This window comes from Entelurus aequoreus, linkage group LG24 (assembly GCF_033978785.1).
Source record: "Entelurus aequoreus isolate RoL-2023_Sb linkage group LG24, RoL_Eaeq_v1.1, whole genome shotgun sequence".
NCBI classification, from domain to species: domain Eukaryota; kingdom Metazoa; phylum Chordata; class Actinopteri; order Syngnathiformes; family Syngnathidae; genus Entelurus; species Entelurus aequoreus.
The window spans coordinates 38,252,913-38,275,412 of record NC_084754.1 but is presented as its reverse complement, the minus strand read 5'-3'; the positions used below and the strand labels follow the sequence as shown (position 1 = coordinate 38,275,412).

General features: G+C 39.2%; 1 protein-coding gene across 1 annotated transcript in view; it reads right to left on the bottom strand.

Moving 5' to 3' along the window:
- Positions 1 to 22,500, bottom strand: part of LOC133641709 (A disintegrin and metalloproteinase with thrombospondin motifs 20) — a 409,743-nt gene that overhangs the window by 10,303 nt on the left and 376,940 nt on the right. The window contains exons 31-35 of the mRNA XM_062035652.1: position 22,500; positions 11,097 to 11,300; positions 4,876 to 5,005; positions 449 to 543; positions 275 to 369 (exon numbers count right to left, since the gene is read on the bottom strand). The exon at position 22,500 is cut by the window's right edge and continues 170 nt beyond it. Of these exons, the coding sequence (XP_061891636.1) occupies positions 275 to 369; positions 449 to 543; positions 4,876 to 5,005; positions 11,097 to 11,300; position 22,500 (525 nt within the window). The remainder of the gene's footprint in view (positions 1 to 274; positions 370 to 448; positions 544 to 4,875; positions 5,006 to 11,096; positions 11,301 to 22,499) is intronic.

The window sequence follows — 22,500 nt, the reverse complement described above, 5'->3', positions numbered from 1 at the left end:
AGATCTTTTACTTCAACTCATGAAAAATGGGAGCAAAAACAAAAGTGTTGTGTATATATTTTTGTTCCGTAGAGTTTGACCCCCGTGATCTAGATAATGACTTCTATATGATGTTAACAGGACAACTGGAAGGGAAGAACGCTCCAGGTCTACAGCCTGAGAACCGTCATTGGAAATATCAAGAATGTAGATCCAACACAGAGAAGAACTTTGATACTCCACGATGATATTTAGCAGACATTGTTTTAAGCTGTGTCCAAAAGTGTCCACGTACCTGTAGCCGTACACCTCAGAGTAATTGTCCGTCTGGCCGCTGCGTAATGTGACGTACTCCTTGGGGAAGTCAGTCTCCATCTCAGTGCAGTAGATCTGAGCAGGAAGACACATTGAGGGACCACAAATGAGCACATGTGGAGGAAGTGACTCATTAGGTATGTCTGACACACACCTGTAGGGTGCGGGACTTGACTTTGAGGTAATACTCTCCATCCATCCTGACGCCCTGGCGCATCTGGACCTCACGGCAGGAAGTAAACGTCTGGCCTTGGAGGAAACAACAAAAGAGTGGTGGTGGGGGGTGAGTTGCTTCTTTTCTTTGAACTGATTCCAAACACACTGCATCAAGCTTATGTTCAGTCTACATAATAATAGCATGTAGTAAACACTTGTGTTGGAGGTCCTAAATCAATAGTCTTCTTGCTGTTCTTTTTCATTTGACAATATTGACCACTGACACTTGCATCACACTGACCTTTGACTTTATCTAAAAGCACTGTAACGTCTACCCGGATGTTGTGAGGATGCACTGCAAAAAGTCAGTGTTCAAAAACAAGGAAAAAAAATACAAAAATTAAGGGGCATTTTATCTGAACTAAGCAAAATTATCTGCCAATAGAACAAGAACATTCGGCTTGTCAAGACTTTCCAAAACAAGTAAAATTAGCTAACCTCAATGAACCCAAAAATACCTTAAAATAAGTATATTCTCACTAATAACAAGTGCACTTTTCTTGGTAGAAAAAAAAATGAGACATTTTTGCTCAATATGTTGAAAAATATTCTTAAATAATAATAAATAATTAAAAAAGTGCCATTATCTTGACATAATGATATGCGCTCGGCATTACATTTCTTGAAATCCAGCACACTTATACTACAAACTAATTTATTGTTCTTAATGGAAAGGCAACAAGGCAACTTCTTGTTACTCTCGGGGTCTCCTAGCCACTCAGGCAAATCATATTGTCTAAAAATGCATTTTTCCATGGATAACATGACATCATCGCGCCAAGTGCGCGCTCTTTCAGTCAATTAGTGCGCATATATACAGCCCGGCCCCCCGGCCCAAATTTTTTTAATTGTAATTTTGAAGAATTTATCTGAATGTGCATGAACTATTTCTGTTCAAAATTGTTTGACATGTCACATGTTAAATGTTTAAATATTAACTTTATTAACTAGTTTACTGTACTGTGCCAACTGTACTACTATATTTTCTATTGTTTCATTGAAAATAAAACAGCAAAGTCCATTTGGCTGTCATCTGTTTTAATTATGAGACACAATTATGTCAAAATCATGATTTTTTTTTTACATGCTTGAAATAAGAAATTATTACTTTAAAAAAGTAGTTTTATACTTGTGAGTGTTGATGACACAGCTTTGCAACAGTTGATATTCTAATTTCAAGCATGTTTTACTCAATATAGGTCATCAAATCTAAGCAACAAGCTGTAATATCTTACTGAGATCATTTAGGACCAAAACACTTAAAACAAGTAAAACACTAACATAAAATCTGCTTAATGAGAATAATTATCTTATCAGACAGAAAATAATCAAATATCACCCTTATTTGAGATATTTAATCTTACTTAGATTTCAGTTTTTGCAGTGTGACGAAGAGGTTGCCGATACCATTTATTCAAAAAACAAAACAAGTTACTGTCCTCGCCAAACACGCACGGGATCCGCCAGTCACGTTCATGGCCTCACTGACAGTCGGAAATCACAAAACTCTTACATTACACACTGTTTTTTTTTTTTTTTTAAATACACCACGGCCAATAATGAAATGATTAATTAGGTATATTGGGGACGGCGTGGCGCAGTTGGGAGCAGTGGTTCTTAACCTGGGTTCGATCGAACCCTAGGGGTTCGGTGAGTTGGCCTCAGGGGTTCGGCAGAGCCTCCGCCGCAGAGGTCAAGACACACCCAACTCATCGTGTAAATAAAAACTTCTCCCTATCGGCGTATTATGGATACCCCCCAAACAATTTTCCCTCTAATTTTCCATCTGATTTGCAGGTGTGTAATTTGTTGTGAGTTCATGCACTGTGTTTGTGTTGTTCTTTGAATGAGGTGATGTTCATGCACGGTTCATTTTGTGCACCAGTAAAAAAAACATAACTTTGTCTTGAATTTAAGAAAAAATATATATATATATTTTTCACTAAAGAAGGGTTTGGTGAAGGCGCATATGAAACTGGTGGGGTTCGGTACCTCTAACAAGGTTAAGAACCACTGGTCTAAAGATTAGTAAGTAATCATTTGAACCACTTGAATTTTTGTCAAAAATCATACGAGTTATTGCACGACAGCAAACAGAATAGAGGGGGTGGAAAAAAAAGAAAGTAACCTCAGACCACACTGACCTAAAGTTGCACTAGCGTTAAGAGAATAGTCCAAATTAAGACTTAAGAATATGAACTTTGACCTCCGACAAGTATTATTCTAAGTCAATGGGGCATTTCAGTGAATTTAATTGTGTCGTACTTAAACATATTAGTTTGACTTTTATCATTATTGCCAACCTTGAGACCTCCGATTCCGGGAGGTGGGGGGTGGGGCGTGGGGCGTGGGGCGTGGTCGGGGCATGGTTGGGGCGTGGTTAAGAGGGGAGGAGTATATTTACAGCTAGAATTCACCAACTCGAGTATTTCATATATATTTCATATATATATATATATATATATATTTCATATATATATATATATATATATATATATATATATATATATATATATATATATATATATATATATATATATATATATATATATATATATATATATATATATATATATATATATATGAAATACTTGACTTTCAGTGAATTCTAGCTATATATATATATTTATTTTATTATACATATAAATAAAATAAATACTTGAATTTCAGTGTCCCGGAGGCTATCCAGTAGATGGCAGTATTGTCCTGTTTAAGAGTGTCACAACATTGCTGTTTACGGCAGACGAACTGCTTTACGGTAGACGAAAACGTGACTGCTGTTGTTGTGTGTTGTTACCGCGCTGAGAGGACGTTAATGAAACTGCCTAACGATAAACCCACATAAGAATCCAAGAACTCACCCTCGATCATTCTACAGTTATAACTTGATAGGGCAGGCATGCTGTTTATATCGTGGGAAAGCGGATGTGAAAACAGACTGTCGCCGCTGTCCCCCACTCAGGTCCGCATGGAGCTGGAGGGGGCGTGGCCTCCAGCTCCGGCTGAATTCCGGGAGAAAATTTCTTCCGGGAGGTTTTCGGGAGAGGCGCTGAATTCCGGGAGTCTCACGGAAATTCCGGGAGTCTCCCGGAAAGTCCGGGAGGGTTGGCAAGTATGCTTTTATGCAAGCCAATTGTTGCAGCAGCTGTCCGGGTAGCTAGTCTCAGACGATCAGGTAGATGCACCGTGTTTGTTATCATGCGAGCCTCTTGTTTTGCTGTACAATACTCGCAAAGAACTTGAAGATTGGTGGACAAAACATGTTGGTTTGACCTCTGACCTCAGCAACCTTGATTACTCCAAATTGATTTGATTATTCAAATCAGCGAGATTCTTGTTTAGACATACTCCCCGAAAAGCTGAAGATTGGAAAATACCGACGACTTGTAAACTCCTATCAAACAAAATCAATAGGAGTTTTGATATGACAACTACAGTAATCACTGAGATTAGGAAATGAAGTAAAAAGCGGAAGAAAGGAACAAACATGACCTCTGAGCTGCACTGGTCTGACGATCAGGTGAAGAATATCATGCGAAATCAGTAGGATTTTAGTTTCGACACATGATAATAAAAAACAGAAAGCTATTGGAAACCCTGAGAATAGTTCACGGAATATAGAAACACAATATATGTTATTAATAACTACTTCAGTAGTTATTAATAATAGTTACAGTAGCTCCTTTGAATTCCTTCTAAGTTTATAACAAGCTCTTGTTATTACCAAATCTGTGTTGTATGTGTTTTATGTTGCACGATTGCACCAAGAAAAATTCCTAGTTTGTGAACCCGTCCGTTCTCAAACAATGGCAATAAAACTATTCTGATTCTGATTCTCCTAGTGTTGGATATCAGTCAAAAACTATATGACTGCTTTAGAACGCCTCCATTATGTGCGATGAGGTCACATGAGCCTCTACAATTAAAATGCTTATTTTTATGTTTCTAACATAAACACCATCACAATTTGAACGCAACATTTTCCCCTGAAAAATGATTACATTTCTTGTTTTCCCAGAGTCCCTCGGCGGCCATATCGCGCTGATTAGCATTAATACTTGACCGCAGTACTGGCTGCAGTCCGAGCGTGTCGTTTTAATACTTGGCAGAGGCCAGGCAAACCTGCAAAGTCTGGCCGCTCGCCGACCGTTGCAGAGCTCGCGAGTTCACAATGAAGGCAGCTTTGGGCCAGAGTGCTGAGTGCCTATCTTTCCACGAGGTAATCACTTCAAGAGGTGCGTGCTGGTCTAGCTAATGTGTTACAAGCCAGCGGGAAAAGACCTTCTATAAACACAATCAGAGACCTCGGTGGCCAACGTACACAACACGGTCCATTTGATGTCATTACTCCGTGGGCAAACTTACATTCTCTAGCGTGACACGCAGCTTGAGGCGAGGGTCTTTCTGAGGCACGGCACTGTTTGGACGTTTGTCCTTTGGCGGTCACACACTCCACTCGCCGCTCCATGGCTCCTGCCCCGCAGGTTTGAGAGCACTGGGATGAAAACAGAAGAATGCCATGTTTGTTTCTGTTTAGAGGAATTCTGGTGTGTTCACATGTGGACCGAGACCGCTTTAGAGATGGGTCTCAGTTCGCTTGCAAGTGATCTCTGGTGTGGTTCGGTTGACTTTCTGTTTAGAAGTTGTTAACCAATACCTTTGTCACTTTGAGCTGACCACAAGCTCATACATACAGGTGTCTGTTAGTGGAACTGTGGGTTTGATGTCAGTGTTTCCCATGTTTACAAACTGAAAGGTGATTGGCGGAGAATGAGGAAGTGTCGTTGTGTGCCCGGCAGGGAAGCAAAGAGTCAAGGAGACAAAAGTATTTTCATGGGAGGTAAAACCTGTTGGAATTGTGCCGTTGTTTTTTAGCATAAGATTGGTAATAAAAGTTAAAAATAGACCGCGTCCTAGGTCTTATGTTGCCATACTATCAAGCTTAAAGGCCTACTGAAACCCACGCAGTCTGATAGTTTATATATCAATGATGAAATCTTAACATCGCAACACATGCCAATACGGCCGGGTTAGATTAGTAAAGTGCAATTTTAAATTTCCCGCGAAATATTCTGCTGAAAACGTCTCGGTATGATGACGTTTGCGCGTGACGTCACGGATTGTGCGGACATATTGGGACGCTATTGTGGCCAGCTATTAAGTCGTCTGTTTTCATCGCAAAATTCCACAGTATTCTGGACATCTGTGTTGGTGAATCTTTTGCAATTTGTTTAATGAACAATGAAGACAGCAAAGAAGAAACTTGTAGGTGAGATCGGTGTATTAGCGGCTGGCTGCAGCAACACAACCAGGAGGACTTTGAGTTGGATAGCAGACGCGCTACCGTGAGTACGCAGCTTTGGCTTCCAAACATTTGATTACTTGCCCGTACGTGCGTGCCGCTATGTGCATGTCACGTACGTAACTTTGGGGAAATATATGTGCTGTATGAACTTTACGGAGGTGAACGGTACTTTGGGCTGTTGGATTGAGTGTGTTGTGCGGGTGTTTGAGTTGTATTGGTGGGTTATATGGACGGGAGGGGGGAGGTGTTTGTTATGCGGGATTAATTTGTGGCATATTGAATATAAGCCTGGTTGTGTTGTGGCTAATAGAGTATATATATGTCTTGTGTTTATTTACTGTTTTAGTCATTCCCAGCTGAATATCAGGTTCCACCCGCCTCTCACAGCATCTTCCCTATCTGAATCGCTTCCACTGCCCTCTAATCCTTCACTCTCACTTTCCTCATCCACAAATCTTTCATCCTCGCTCAAATTAATGGGGTAATCGTCGCTTTCTCTGTCCGAATCGCTCTCGCTGCTAGTGGCCATGATTGTAAACAATGTGCAGATGTGAGGAGCTCCACAACCTGTGACGTCACGCTACTTCCGGTACAGGCAAGGCTTTTTTATCAGCGACCAAAAGTTGCGAACTTTATCGTCGATGTTCTCTACTAAATCCTTTCAGCAAAAATATGGCAATATCGCGAAATGATCAAGTATGACACATAGAATGGACCTGCTATCCCTGTTTAAATAAGAACATTTCATTTCAGTAGGCCTTTAAATACCAGTGCTCCAAAGACCTGCACCACTCTTACAATCATCCCTTCCAGAACATCCGACCTATTCACACAAATGTAGCCAATCCCTGCACTTTTCCCACGTGCTTGCAATTTTGTACCGTCACCATGCACAATACTCCAGTCAGTACGTGTCCACGCACTAAATTAGTCCCACTTCTCAAATAGCTCGGCTCTAAATAAGCATCCTACAGCCCACGGAAATACTTTAATCCGATCGTGTTGGGTTTTTGAAAAGTCAGACCAACACACCTGGATTATGCGATTGAAAACCAGAGCTCTCGAGTGGGTATGTGCCACCATAGAGGACCCTTAGTCTCAACGCGTGGGAAACATAGCAACATTTGTAATTAGGACGAGGGTGTTTATTTGCTTCACAAATTAAAACAACATAACATTTTGAAGTGCATTGATGGTAAAAAAAAATTAACAGATTTATTTAAGAAGGTAGTTAAGTAAATGTAGAATGCTCGCTTAACTCGGACTGGCGAACGAAATAGGAATGAGATGAAAGATAATGAAGCAGGTACATTAAAGGCGAATAATAAAGTGTGCATTTGTCAAGCCAACTGATTCACTTTCCACACAACTGGCAAGATAGTCCCGAACAATAGCAACCTTAATCTGGATATCAGTCAGGTCTTTTCCTTCGAATTTAAAACTCCTTTAAAACCCACAGAGCCTTTTGGGTGAACTTGAAGACATTCTAAAGTTTTGTTTCTATGATTTTGGTCCGAAAATTCCTTTGAAAAAAACTCTTCCGCCGGTCATTCTTTGCATCCGACCCGATACATTCTTGGTAGTAGCACAATCCGAGATCATTTCTTGGTGCTGTCTGCTATTTAACATCAACATAGCCATTATAGTTGTAATTTGTGCCAATACTAAAGCAAACATCAAGTACGATGGAGCTAAACTGTTGATTTGTAACGAGCCGCAGATGTCTGGTGTGATGTCAGAAGTCAACCGGAAATCCATCTCAGTGGCCTAGTGGTTAGAGCAGGGGTGTCAAACTCATTTTAGATGGGGGGCCACATGGAGAAAAATCTACTCCCAAGTGGGCCGGACTGGTGAAATCACGGCACGATAACTTAAAAATAAAGACAACTTCAGTGAACAATGGGAGACCGGACTTTCTGCTCCGCTGCTCTCAGTCTGTGGAACGCTCTCCCTGACCACCTGAGGGCACCACAGACTGTGGATGCTTTTAAAAAAGGCTTGAAAACCCTTCTTTTTAAAAAAGCCTTTTTTTTTTTTTTAGATATATGCATACTAGTTTTAGCTATTTGGCTGTTCTAGTTTTTATTTATTTTTTATTATCTTTTTATTTTTTTCTAATTCATTTATTTTATTTTATTTTTTTAATACACTGTAGCACTTTGAGGTTGTTTACTCAATGTAAAGTGCTTTTTACAAATAAAATCTATTATTATTATTATTAAAAAAATAATATAAAAATCAAATTACAGGATGTTATTTATGTAGTTTGCTTACATCGTGTGGTATATTTTTTATTTATTTTTTTACATATGTAGCATAATCTAGAAAGACACAAATAATTGCTATTGTGACATCTAGTGGACACAATTAAAACAGCAGTTTCTTTCATTCAAAAATTTCGGCGCATTTTTATACTTAGTAAACTCATCCCACGGGCCGGATAAAACCTGTTCACGGGCCTGATCCGGCCCACGGGCCTTACGTTTGACACCCCTGGGTTAGAGTGTCCGCCCTGAGATCGGTAGGTTGGAGTTCAAATCCCAGCCGAGTCATACCAAAGACTATAAAAATGGGACCCATAACCTCCCTGCTTGGCACTCAGCAACAAAGGGTTGGAGTTGGGGGTTAAATCACCAAAATGATTCCCGGGCGCGGCGCCGCTGCTGCCCACTGCTCCCCAAGGGGATGGGACAAATGCAGAGGACAAATTTCACCACATCTAGTGTGTGTGTGACAATCATTGGTACTTTAATCTTAATTAATCTTAAAAAGCAATACATTTATCCGCGCGAAAAGGAAATAAGCGCCCCCCAGTGTACAGGAGGCACATGGCGCATTAGAGAGAGTGCATAGACACTTGGTCTTCACACGTAGGTGTGAAAATACAAGAAAAACTATTTGAGAAATCAGACTCATTTAGTGCATGGAAACGTAGTAAGTGTCCTACAATACACGTCCATTTGGAAAACTCAAATGAGAATAACATCATATTTTGTTTTTTTCACATTACAAACATGTAAATACACTCAAAGTCCGATATAACGCTGTTGCGGTATTCCCCAGATCGTGTTGCATGGAAAACATTTTTTGTACTTTTAAAAAATATATATATAATCAAATGATACCGATTTCTGTGGTGAAAACAGAGGGGGGTTCACAGAGTTGAACTTTGTTGTGTTGCCGGCGAAGAGTAGCATGACTCCGTCTTTAAATTGTGCTCTTGTTGTTGTTGTTGCGTCCAGAAGAAGTCAAAGTACAACACTCTTTTTAATTTTAATTGCCAATCTTGTACTAACAGGTTCAATTCCGACACATATTCTTTCTGTTTTTGTCTCAAATACAACACTTCTCATTCTCCGTCAATAATCTTTCAAAACATTTGTGAACTTTGAACATGACCATACAGATTAACATCAGCATGTCGTTAATTTAAGAGTTATTTAACAGTTGTGTTTATTTACAATGACATTTCGGGTCTCTCTTGTCCCGAACGGCCAAATATTGTTGCAAATAATAACGTCCTCTGCCGCGACTTGTTCACAAGTTGCACAGTCCACCTTCACAAAGGTTCCTTAGTAAAACGTCCATAAAAGTAACCTGATTATTGAGATTGATTAGTTCCAGTCAAGGCAAAATTGTCCTTGTTGTGGTTGTTTGTAGTCACTCTTCACAGGAAAGTAATACACAGTCTGCAGTTGCTCCTTCTTGAGACACTGCCCCTTAGTGTTTAGGTAGAGAATTACAAGTCTGGCACCACCTCTCATGGAAGAACTATAAATCAACTAACCAAGACCTTTCTGTCTTGCCTCTGGTGAGGGCGGTCACATTTTTTTCCGCTCCCTTCTTGCTCTCTTTGTTTTGTCTTGTCTACACTTTTTTGAAGCCTCTTTCTTTGCGCTGTCCTCCAAATCTAAAGCATCAGACATGGAAATGATCAGCTGTACTCTTGACTCATTTGACCAAATCTTTTCGACGAGGAAAAGAGGTTCTGGGGAGTCTGGCTGCCCTGATGGGACCATTGCTGCGGGGTACGTGAGAGATTCCTGGGATAAATGGAGTGCCTCAGTCCTTTTCATCGAGGACGTGGAAGACATCTACATATTTGGAACCATGATCGCAGGGCACCTGCTGATTGGGCTGGGCATTGCTCTGGTGTATCGTCAAATTCGTAAGACGATGGCAGCCACTCAAGGGGCCCAAAGGCTGTTCGTTGCAATGGAAGGTTTGGGCCGGGCTGTGGGATCACAGACTGGGGCGATTTCTGAACTGAATCGCAAGATGGATCACATCATGGAAAAGCTGGTTGAAAGGGAACAATTCGATATGAGGGCCAGCATGGACGAATAGAACAGACAAGCCATTGTAATGCCTGCTCGCGGGAAAACAAAAATGCTAATCTACGATTTGACTCCCTCGAATGGCCTTGACGCTGCAACAACAGGAGCAGGCTGTTCTGAAAACATCCCCGAGGACACCTCAATGATGGACGCTTTTGACCTCCCTCCCTCCTCAACGACACCTGGAGTCGAACTTCTGCTTGCATGCAGAATGGCCCCAGGCCTATGGATACTAAATCAACACAATGGGCATATACACACACACTCCCCCACCCCACGCCTTCACCAGTGCTTGATTCCCCTTTGGGGTGATGGACGGCTGGCAGCGCTTCATAGCAGCAGTCGACCTCTAGGGTCCCAACCCCCCACCCTCCCCCCGTTGCGAATTGTCGTGATTAAATGTAACATGTGTGCATGGCATGGAGGTTTTTTCCCACTCCAGACTAGGCCCCCTTAGCAGCCCAGTCTAGATTGTATTTTTTTACTCATCTTCTTCCCCAGCGTTCTACCTTTTTCCCCACCTTTTACGGGGCGCCTTGTGGCGACCCATCAGCGTTCCTGTTCTGTAACCCTGTACACTGTTTGTTTGTCTAATCTTGAACGGGTTTGTGCTGAAAACATAGTTTTGTTGTACTTGTTGCAATGAAAATAAAGACCTATCCTATCCTATGTCGTCGAGAGGGACGCAAGCTACGTGACGTGAGAGAATATTCCAGCCTTAAGTCATAAAAGCTATCCAATCAAGGCTTTACTTTATAAATATGTGCTTTACTGTGCAGTCTTTGGTCACATGACAAAATAACCCAGTGTGAACACTAAGCCAACAACACCAACATGAGCACTAAGTATCTTTTTTTTTTGTTTGTTTTTCATTTTTGGTTAAGACCAGAGTAGTGATTAGTTCTATGAGCAGCAAGCTGTTGCTGTTGTGGGTGGGGGCTCACCTTACTCCAAAGACCCACTTTCCAATAAGACGCCTGCAGGCAGTCCTTGAGGAGACAGGGTCTGCTGCTGGCAGGGCGGGGGTCCGGGCAGTGGATGGCAGCAGTGAGGGACTGGGCGGAGTAAAGATGCGACGCCCGAGAGGAGGGTATTTTGGAGCAGGAGACCACACGCTGCTGGTAGCCCACACCACAGCTGGCGGAGCACTGTTGGACACAAGCAACTTCCTCAATTCCAAATGATAGCAAAGTTCTGTCAAACTTTCAAATTCAAAACCACTTTTGTACATCACGTCATTTGAGCGAGCATCAAATGACCTAGTTTTGTTTTTTTCCTTGGCTTTGATGCAAAGCATCAAAACATGCATATTTAGGAAGTTAGGTGAAGTCACAACTAGGGATGTCTGATATTATCGGCCGATAAATGCTTTAAAATGTAATATCAGAAATTATTGGTGTCGGTTTCAAAAAGTAAAATGTATGACTTTTTAAAACGCTGCTGTGTACACGGACGTAGGGAGAAGTACAGAGCGCCAATAAAGCTTAAAGGCACTGCCTTTGCGTGCCGGCCCAGTCGCATAACATCTACGGCTTTTTCACACACACAAGTGAATGCAAGGCATACTTGGTCTACAGCCATACAGGTCACACTGAGGGTGGCCGTATAAACAACTTTAACACTGTTACAAATATGCGCCACACTGTGAACCCACACCAAACAAGAATGACAAACACATTTCGGGAGAACATCCGCACCGTAACACAACATAAACACAACAGAACAAATACCCAGAACCCCTTGCAGCACTAACTCTTCCGGGACGCTACAATATACACCCCCCCGCTTCCACCTACCCCCCAACCCCGCCCACCTCAACCTCCTCATGCTCTCTCAGGGAGGGCATGTCCCAAATTCCAAGCTGCTGTTTTGAGGCATGTTAAAAAAAATAATGCACTTTGTGACTTCAACAATAAATATGGCAGTGCCATGTTGGCATTTTTTTCCATAACTTGAGTTGATTTATTTTGGAAAACCTTGTTACATTGTTTAATGCATCCAGCGGGGCATCACAACAAAATTAGGGATACTAATGTGTTAATTCCACGACTGTATGTATCGGCATCGGTTGATATCGGAATCGGTAATTAAGAGTTGGACAATATCGGAATATCGGATATCGGCAAAAAAGCCATTATCGGACATCTCTAGTCATATACGGTATACAGTAAGACCACGTGTCTTACTGTATATTTGTAATGTTTTTTACATTTGTGGAGTTTCCCACCTAGGCCTTCAGTGATGTCCGACTTCCATAATTACCTCTCAAAATACCATTATTTATACCACATGACCATTGCTGGAGAATTACTATACATTTACTGCGCATTGAATCACATCAACAGTGTACAAAACCGGTTATTTTCTGGCGCATTTAAAAAACAATTAAAACGCATCAGTACTGTCAAAATAAAAAGTGCAAAAAACATATTAAAAGTGAAAAAATTAAATATTTGAACTCACAATTTATAGAACCTATTCGACGCCGTATAAGCTAGTGGTACCCCTAGTCCTCGGCTTATTCGAGTGGAAATTGCGAGCATTTCCCCCTTTCATCGCCAGAACAACTAAGCTATTTAAATACCCTTCTTGAAAATGGCCTTGCAAATATATATATCTGCCAAATAATCAACATCTTGTTCTCCTTCTCTGCTATCTTGCTTCCTGCTAAATTGAAACTAGTGATTGGATAGTCACTTTGGAATGACAAGTGTGTATCCAATCACAGTCTCGTTAACATCAGGCTACCTAGATAGGCTACTGTCAACAACTTGTGATCTGATTGGCTATCGCAACTGTCTCTTAACTCTATGTGTTCTCAAATTCATCCACTAACGGTCCCGATGAGTATCCAATCACAGGACGCGTAAATGTCATGTTCAACGTTACTGACAACAACTCATGATCTGATTGGCTATCGCAACTGTCTATCAACTGTATGTGCCTGTTCACTTACAGTGCACGGACGCCCGCATTGTTGATTTGAAGGCCCCGGGCAAATTTGGTACAGCATGGCAACATAAGCTAGCTGAATTCTGATTGGATACAAACTAAAACGAAAAACAACAGCACTGGAAGGAGCATAATATGACATGAAGAGAATATGAATACTTTTAGATATTTAGGGAAAGTAAATAAAACAATTATTTTATCTTTAATCATGATCATGATTTCTGGTTATGTTAGGCCAGCAGAGAAGGCCTTAACGGCACACCACTGCGTTTGTGTGACAGCCAATTAAATGTGACTCACCTTTATTACGTGCCATTCATTCCTGATTACAGGAGACTACCATTGTTTTTACATCCTAACTCAATTAGTCACAAATAAGTATTGCATTAATCACGTGCAGATTAATCACGCAATGTATTTATTTTCAGGCATTTGAGGAAAAAGGGGAAAACTGACAAAAAAAGATAGGAACACTGCAAAAAGTCAGTGTTCAAAAACAAGAAAAAAAATACAAAAATGAGGGGTATTTTACTTTAACTAAGCAAAATTATCTGCCAATAGAACAAGAAAATTTGGCTTGTCAAGACTTTCCAAAACAAGTAAAATTAGCTAACTTCAATGAACCCAAAAAGCAAAAAGACCTTAAAATAAGTATATTCTCACTAATAAGTGCACTTTTCTTGGTAGAAAAAAAAGAGACCTTTTTGCTCAATATGTTGAAAAATATTCTTAAATGAAGTAAATGCTAGTGCCATTACCTTGACATAATGATATGCGCTTGGCATTACATTTCTTGAAACCAGCAAACTTATACTAAACACTTATTTTTTGTTCTTAATGGAAAGGCAACAAGGCAACCGCTTGTTACTCTCGGGGTCTCCTAGCCGCTCAGGCAAATCATATTGTCTAAAAATGCATTTTTCCATCGACAACATGACATCATCGCGCCAAGTGCGTGCTCTTTCAGTCGATTAGTGTGCATATATACAGCCCGGCCCCCGGCCCAAATTTTTTTAATTGTAATTTTGAAGAATTCATCTGAATGTGCATGAACTATTTCTGTTCAAAATTGTTTGAAATGTCACATGTTAAATGTTTAAATAGTCAGTTTACTGTACTGTGCCAACTGTACTACTATATGAGGATGTATGTTCTATTGTTTCATTTAAAATAAAACAGCAAAGTCCATTTTGTTGTCATCTGTTTTAATTATGAAACACAATTATGTCAAAGTCATGATTTTTTTTTTTCATGCTTGAAGTAAGAAATGATTACTTTAAAAAAGTAGTTTTATACTTGTGAGTGTTGATGACACAGCTTTGCAACAGTTGATATTCTACTTTCAAGCATGTTTTACTCAATATAGGTCATCAAATCTCAGCAACAAGCTGTAATATCTTACTGAGATCATCTAGGACCAAAACCCTTAAAACAAGTAAAACACTCTAACATCAAATCTGCTTAGTGAGAAGAATTATCTTATCAGACAGAAAATAAGCAAATATCACCCTTATTTGAGATATTTAATCTTACTTAGATTTCAGTTTTTGCAGTGAACATTTTGCCACGCAAAACCAGAAAGAAATGTTGAAAATCAAGACTACATTTCCTGCAATTTCACCTTTAGATCTACCAACCTTTTTTTGACACTTACATGTAATGTACCACATCATTTTAGTTTTTTTTTAGTAGATCATTTACTAACATTATTATTATCGAAAATGTAATGTCAAATTATATAATTCCCATTTGGCAACTCCATCCTTCAGCCACGTCACCTCGGGTAATATACTTCCTGTGTCGTGTTTACATGAAAAATATACCTTCTTCAGGCATGTGATTTTTCCATCTAAAGTCGGAATTCCGTCTTTTTTAATCTCGGGGGGAAAAAAATTATCTCCCGTTTTTCTGGTTTTTTTTCAGACCCTAAATCAAGATTCGAGACGTAGTTTATATTACGCCGTAGTTGATTGGTCGATATGTTCCTTGTGACCAATCAGGACATCTGTTATGAATGATGACGTTAATAACGTCATCATACCGCCATTTTCCATATATAAACAATGTCGGTTCTCGAGAGAAAGGACGCTTTACGAGTAAAAGAAATTGATAAACATGTCAAAAATAAGTTTCGAGGGGACTGGATGGAAAGGGAAATCACTGATACTGTTGGGAAGAAGGAAGTTACGACTTTGTTCGGTGATGTTATTCGGAAAATCGATCGTCCCGGAAAGGTTTTGTGCACGTGCTGTCATGATAATATTGACTATGGATCACGAGGTTTCAAGGCTTTGGAAGTACATGCGAAACGCCAAAAACATATGAAACAACTTGAAGCAAGGAAAACAAACTTTTCACTAGCTGGTACTTTTGGATGTCAACCGAAAGTGACATAGAGAGGAAAGATCCACCCACTTCAGTTGCAGACAGGGTTGTTAATAATGAGGTAAGCTAAAAAATATTTGCTTGCGAAATACACAAGTTTGTTTTAAATATTAACCAATTATTGCTTAGCGAAATATAAATGGGTTTTTCTAAAAATAAAAAGCCACGTGAAAATATATTATGAAATTACAGAAATTCAAAGAGTCGCATTATTGATTCCAGTTAACAATTTATTTGAAATAAATTTGCATATAACACTATTTTGTAATATTAAGTTCTTATGTAGTCTCTTGAAACTATTGTCAGTGGTGTAACAATCTTGAAGGTAAATATTTTCACACTTGTTTCATGCAATATGTCAGTGTCCTCACACTATTATTATTTCCTATTTTCAAATATGAGTAAACAATACTAAACACGTTTAATTATTTTCATAAATTTATATCCTATTTTGGCGAAAAGAATGAAATGTTTACATTTGGTATTTTGTTATATTTATCCAAAAATCCAAAAAAGAAGCTACAAAAGCAGAGACCAAAAGGAAAATGCAGGCTGCTCAGAAATTTGCATGGAAGGCTCATGTTAGGGCTCTCCGAGAAAGCTAATGTGTGAAGTGAACTGAAGTAATGTGGTAATACTGTAAATAAACTGTAGATAATAACACTGATCAATGTGACACCTGTGGATGTGAAATGAACACAAGATGTAAATATTAGTGACTAAATACTGTTGGGACTGAACCATATACAGTGATTCATTGGGATAATTGGGTTATGTATGTTCTATTAATGATGTTTTCATGTCTTTAAACACTAAAATATTTTCTTCAAATGGTGCTGTCTTTGTTAATTTTCGCATGTTAAATTGGTGAAAAACCAGGAGCTTCGGGGGGCGTTGCCCCCCTTGTCCCCCGGAAATTTTTTCAGTCTTTTTCATTGTGGTCAAATCACATGCCTGCTTCTTGCTGGCTACTGATAAATACTCTCGAACTACAATGTTCAGATTGTATGATTAGCAGCAAAGTAGACAGCCGTCAACGTTGTGGCTCGGAGAGCGAAAGCAAGTACCGTATTTCCTTGAATAGCCGCAGGGGCGTTAATTAATTTAAAACCTCCTGTCACTCCTGCGTTTACCGGAAACCGGCGGGATGGCCGTGCATGCGGTAATTATTTTAAAACCTCTTCTCACTCCGGCGTTTACCAAAAGGAATCCATAAAATTTAGGCGTGCGCTTTGAGTGTGAAGTAAGCATACCATCATGAAAAGCACATTTAATTAAAAAAACGTTATTATGGTCTTACCTGTACTTATAAATGGAGTCCATTTGCAGCTCCTTCTGACCAAAAGCATCGATAACTTGTTTATAGAAGTCTTCCTTATTTTCTTTCTTCAGTTTTAAAAGTCTCTGTTTCGATGGAGATATTCCTTTAATTATTACCTCCTGCTTCCATTGAAAGTCCAGTTTAGAAAACTGTTTTATTTTAGATACCGGTATGTAATCCTCCTTGTTAAAAAAAAAAAATCTCTTGCTGCGTGTGTTCACTTCTTCTGCAGTACCGGAAGTCGCAAGAAGGATCACTAGCGCGGCAGCGCCCTCTACCACCAGGAGGCGGGAGTCATTTAATGGCTTATACAGTATTTCACACACGCAGCTACGGTATATTAATAAAACATAGCTGCTTACTGTTCTCTTTAGCATATTGTACCGGTATTCAATAGCTTGGACCTTAAATCCTACTGAAAAGCTCTTTATCTTTTTTCCTTTGTGCGATTGTAAACTACTGAAAGCAGCTTCCTCCATTTTGAAAATGAGGACAGATGCGTCACTCGTGACGTAACGAATTTGACCCGGTGGAAGTTCTAGCCATATGCTAAATATTTTGCGAAACGAGTTTGACCCGGCGAAAATTATAGACATGCGATAATAAAATTAATATTTTGCAAAACGAATTTGATCCAGCTTCAATAATAAACCGGCGATAAGGCCAAGCATGCGTTAATTATTTTGAGAAACAAGTTTGAGCCGGCAGTAATTCTAGACGTGCGAATACTATATTCCCTGCGCCAATTCAAGGAAATACGGTAAGTTACTAACTGTGCTAGCTGATCAGCTGGAAAGAGGAACAGCGAGTACCTGCGGCTGAGGCGAGCATCCAAGAAATTTTGTTTAGATCGCGTTTTTTTTAAAATATATGTCATTTTTTAAAAAATGCGGAAGTGATTTTTTTGACGCAAAAATGTATGTTTAAAAAGGCGGATTTCTGCATTTTGGCAGACATTTTACATGATGCCCCTATTTTAAGTGCAAACGTTCCTGCAACCTAATTGTGGATATTTACTTGCGAGGCTGTTAGACACTCTTTGGTCAGGTCAATGCATACGTCAGCGCAAACATGAGTGAGAAGACTCAGACTGCACTGCAAAAACTGAAATCCAAGTAAGATTAAAGGCCTACTGAAAGCCACTACTAGCGACCACGCAGTCTGATAGTTTATATATCAATGATGAAATCTTAACATTGCAACACATGCCAATACGGCCGGGTTAACTTATAAAGTGCAATTTTAAATTTCCCGCTAAACTTCCGGTTGAAAAACTCCTTTGGATATGGCGTATGCGCGTGACGTCACGACGGCAACGGAAGTATTCGGACCCAATGTGTCACCATACAAACTGCTCTGTTTTCATCGAACAATTCCACAGTATTCTGGACATCTGTGTTGGTGAATCTTTTGCAATTTGTTTAATGGACAATGGAGACTGCAAAGAAGAACGTTGTAGGTGCGATCGGTGTATTAGCGGCGGACTGCAGCAACACAATCAGGAGGTTGTGTTGTGTTTGAGCTGGATAGCAGACGCGCTACCGTGAGTACAGCTTTGGCTTCCAAACATTTGATCGCTTGCCCGTACGTGCGTGTCGCTATGTGCATGTCACGTACGTAACTTTGGGAAAATATATGTTTCTTGCCAACTCTGATGGCGGCCGGGGTGTCGTCGAAAGCTACAACGCCCGCCGCCGCTCCGTAGTTAGCTTCAATTGTTAAGCTTCGCCAAGCTGGAAATTATTAACCGTGTATTTACATGTTCATGGTTTAATAGTATTGTTGATCTTCTGTCTATCCTTCCAGTCAGGGTTTTTTTAAATTTTGTTTCTATCTGCATTTGAGCCTGATACTATCACGTTAGCTACGTAGCTAAGTTAATTAGCTTCAATTGTTAAGCTTCGCCAAACTGGAAATGATTAACCGTGTATTTACATGTTCATGGTTTAATAGTATTGTTGATCTTCTGTCTATCCTTCCAGTCAGGGTTTTTTTAAATTTTGTTTCTATCTGCATTTGAGCCTGATACTATCACGTTAGCTACGTAGCTAAGTTAGTTAGCTTCAATTGTTAAGCTTCGCCAAGCTGGAAATGATTAACCGTGTATTTACATGTTCATGGTTTAATAGTATTGTTGATCTTCTGTCTATCCTTCCAGTCAGGGTTTTTTTAAATTTTGTTTCTATCTGCATTTGAGCCTGATACTATCACGTTAGCTACGTAGCTAAGTTAGTTAGCTTCAATTGTTAAGCTTCGCCAAGCTGGAAATTATTAACCGTGTATTTACATGTTCATGGTTTAATAGTATTGTTGATCTTCTGTCTATCCTTCCAGTCAGGGTTTTTTAAAATTTTGTTTCTATCTGCATTTGAGCCTGATACTATCACGTTAGCTACGTAGCTAAGTTAATTAGCTTCAATTGTTAAGCTTCGCCAAACTGGAAATGATTAACCGTGTATTTACATGTTCATGGTTTAATAGTATTGTTGATCTTCTGTCTATCCTTCCAGTCAGGGTTTTTTTAAATTTTGTTTCTATCTGCATTTGAGCCTGATACTATCACGTTAGCTACGTAGCTAAGTTAGTTAGCTTCAATTGTTAAGCTTCGCCAAGCTGGAAATGATTAACCGTGTATTTACATGTTCATGGTTTAATAGTATTGTTGATCTTCTGTCTATCCTTCCAGTCAGGGTTTTTTAAAATTTTGTTTCTATCTGCATTTGAGCCTGATACTATCACGTTAGCTACGTAGCTAAGTTAGTTAGCTTCAATTGTTAAGCTTCGCCAAGCTGGAAATTATTAACCGTGTATTTACATGTTCATGGTTTAATAGTATTGTTGATCTTCTGTCTATCCTTCCAGTCAGGGATTTATTTATTTTGTTTTTATCTGCATTTGAGCCTGATACTATCACGTTAGCTACGTAGCTAAGTTAGTTAGCTTCAATTGTTAAGCTTCGCCAAGCTGGAAATGATTAACCGTGTATTTACATGTTCATGGTTTAATAGTATTGTTGATCTTCTGTCTATCCTTCCAGTCAGGGTTTGTTAAAATTTTGTTTCTATCTGCATTTGAGCCCGATGCTATCACGTTAGCTCCGTAGCTAAAGTGCGTCAACGATGTATTGTCGTGGACATAAAAGTCACTGTGAATGTCCATTTCGCGTTCTCGACTCTCATTTTCAAGAGGATATAGTATCCGAGGTGGTTTAAAATACAAATCTGTGATCCACAATGGAAAAAGGAGAGTGTGTGGAATCCAATGAGACCTTGTACCTAAGTTACGGTCAGAGCGAAAAAAGATACACCCTGCACTGCCTCTAGTCTTTCACTTTAACGTTCCTCATCCACAAATCTTTCATCCTCGCTCAAATTAATGGGGTAATCCTCGCTTTCTCAGTCCGAATCTCTCTCGCTCCATTGTAAACAACGGGGAATTGTGAGGAATCCTTCCTCCTGTGACGTCACGCTACTTCCGGTATAGGCAAGGCTTTTTTTTATCAGCGACCAAAAGTTGCGAACTTTATCGTCGTTGTTCTATACTAAATCCTTTCAGCAAAAATATGGCAATATCGCGAAATGATCAAGTATGACACATAGAATGGATCTGCTGTCCCCGTTTAAATAAAAAAAATTCATTTCAGTAGGCCTTTAAATATCTCAAATAAGGGTGATATTGGCTTATTTTCTGACTGATAAGATCATTCTTCTCGCTAAGCAGATTTTATGTTAGAGTGTTTTACTTGTTTTAAGTGTTTTGGTCGTAAATGATCTCAGTAAGATATTACAGCTTTTTTGCTGAGATTTGATGACCTATATTGAATAAAACATGTTTGAAACTAGAATATCAACTGTTGCAAAGCTGTGTCATCAACACTCACAAGTATAAAACTACTTTTTTAAAGTAATCATTTCTTAATTCAAGCATGCAAAAAAAAAAAACATGACTTCGACACGATTGTGTCTCATAATTAAAACAAATGATTTTATTTTCAATGAAACAATAGAAAATACGTAGTCATATAGTAGTACAGTTGTTATTAGTGAGAATATACTTATTTTAAGGTATTTTTGGGTTCATTGAGGTTAGCTAATTTTACTTGTTTTGGAAAGTCTTGACAAGCCAAATTTTCCTGTTCTATTGGCAGATAATTTTGCTTAGTTCAAGTAAAATACCTCTAATTTTTGTATTTTTTTTTCTTGTTTAGAACACTGACTTTTTGCAGTGTGGCGGTCTCGCTGGCAAAATTTGCTACAAAATAAACCCCAACGGCACTTAAGATCAAATAAACCCCAACGGGACTTAAGATAAAATTTAGCACAATCAAAAGACAAGTAAAACATTGACAAAATGTTCCTTTGTGATATTCTGGAAATACAATTGTTTTTGTGTCCAAATATTGGGGCCTTTTTTTTAATTATGCCAGCTAGTATTAACCTGTGATTAATCATAATTCATCTCAATTCAAAAGTGTGATTCATTTGATTTAAAAAAAAAAAAATCCTTATTTGACAGAAAAATATTTTTACGTTAGTGTGACTCATTTTTGCATTACATCTGTCAATAATCATTACATTTAAGACATGAATGTTTTATTGTTCGTTAACTTTACTTGCAGTCGGCTTATTTCTACACTTACTGTATTTTCCGGACTTTAGGACGCACCGGATTATAAAGCGCACTGCCCATGAACGGGTCTAATCAGGTTTTCATACAAAAGGCGCACCAGATTATAGGGCGGATTATTATGATTTTTCTAAAAATAAAACACTTCCTTGTGGTCTACATAACATGTAACTACATAACAGACTACAAAGGCGGATGCGCACAATTTTTTAGGATTTATGCAGATCCCAAATACAGATCAGCAGGTAAGAAAAGTTGCTTTTGCATAATATTTTGAAACAAAAGGCCAGATAATACTGTATGTCTTACCTTATACACACACCATAATAATACTCCTATGGGGATAGGTTGATTGGCAACACTAAATTGGCCCTAGTGTGTGAAGGTGAGTGTGAATGTTGTCTGTCTATCTGTGTTGGCCCTGTGATGAGGTGGCGACTTGTGCAGGGTGTACCCCGCCTTCCGCCCGAATGCAGCTGAGATAGGCTCCAGCACCCCCCGCCACCCCAAAATGGACAAAGCGGTAGAAAATGGATGGATGGATGGATGTTGAAGCACAATACAATCCATCAAGCGGTGCGGCTTCATAGCTTACCAAAGTCGTACTAAAACATTTTGATATATTTTTGAGCGCCGTGTGTAATGTTCTATATTTTCAATGGAACATATAAAATGTTGCTGTAGTTTACTTGAGTCATACTGCAATCTACACATATCTCTTATATGTGACTGCCATCTACTGGTCACACTTATCATTTCACCATGTGCCAAATAAAATAGCTTCGAGGCGTACCGGTTTATATGGCGCACTGTTGAGTTTTGAGAAAAATACAGGATTTTAAGCGCGCTTTATAGTCCGAAAATTACGGTACTTAACAAAACTTACCTGTACTGTTTGAAAAATAATGTTAAAATGTTGCTTAAAACATTACAAATTGTTTTATAATGGCCACTATAATGGAACAAAGGATTTCTTAAAGATAAAAATCCTTTGCTACTTCTCTGTCGCCGCAGAATTGTTGCCACATCTCTTGTACTGACGTTCAAAAGACGGAGTTCTAACC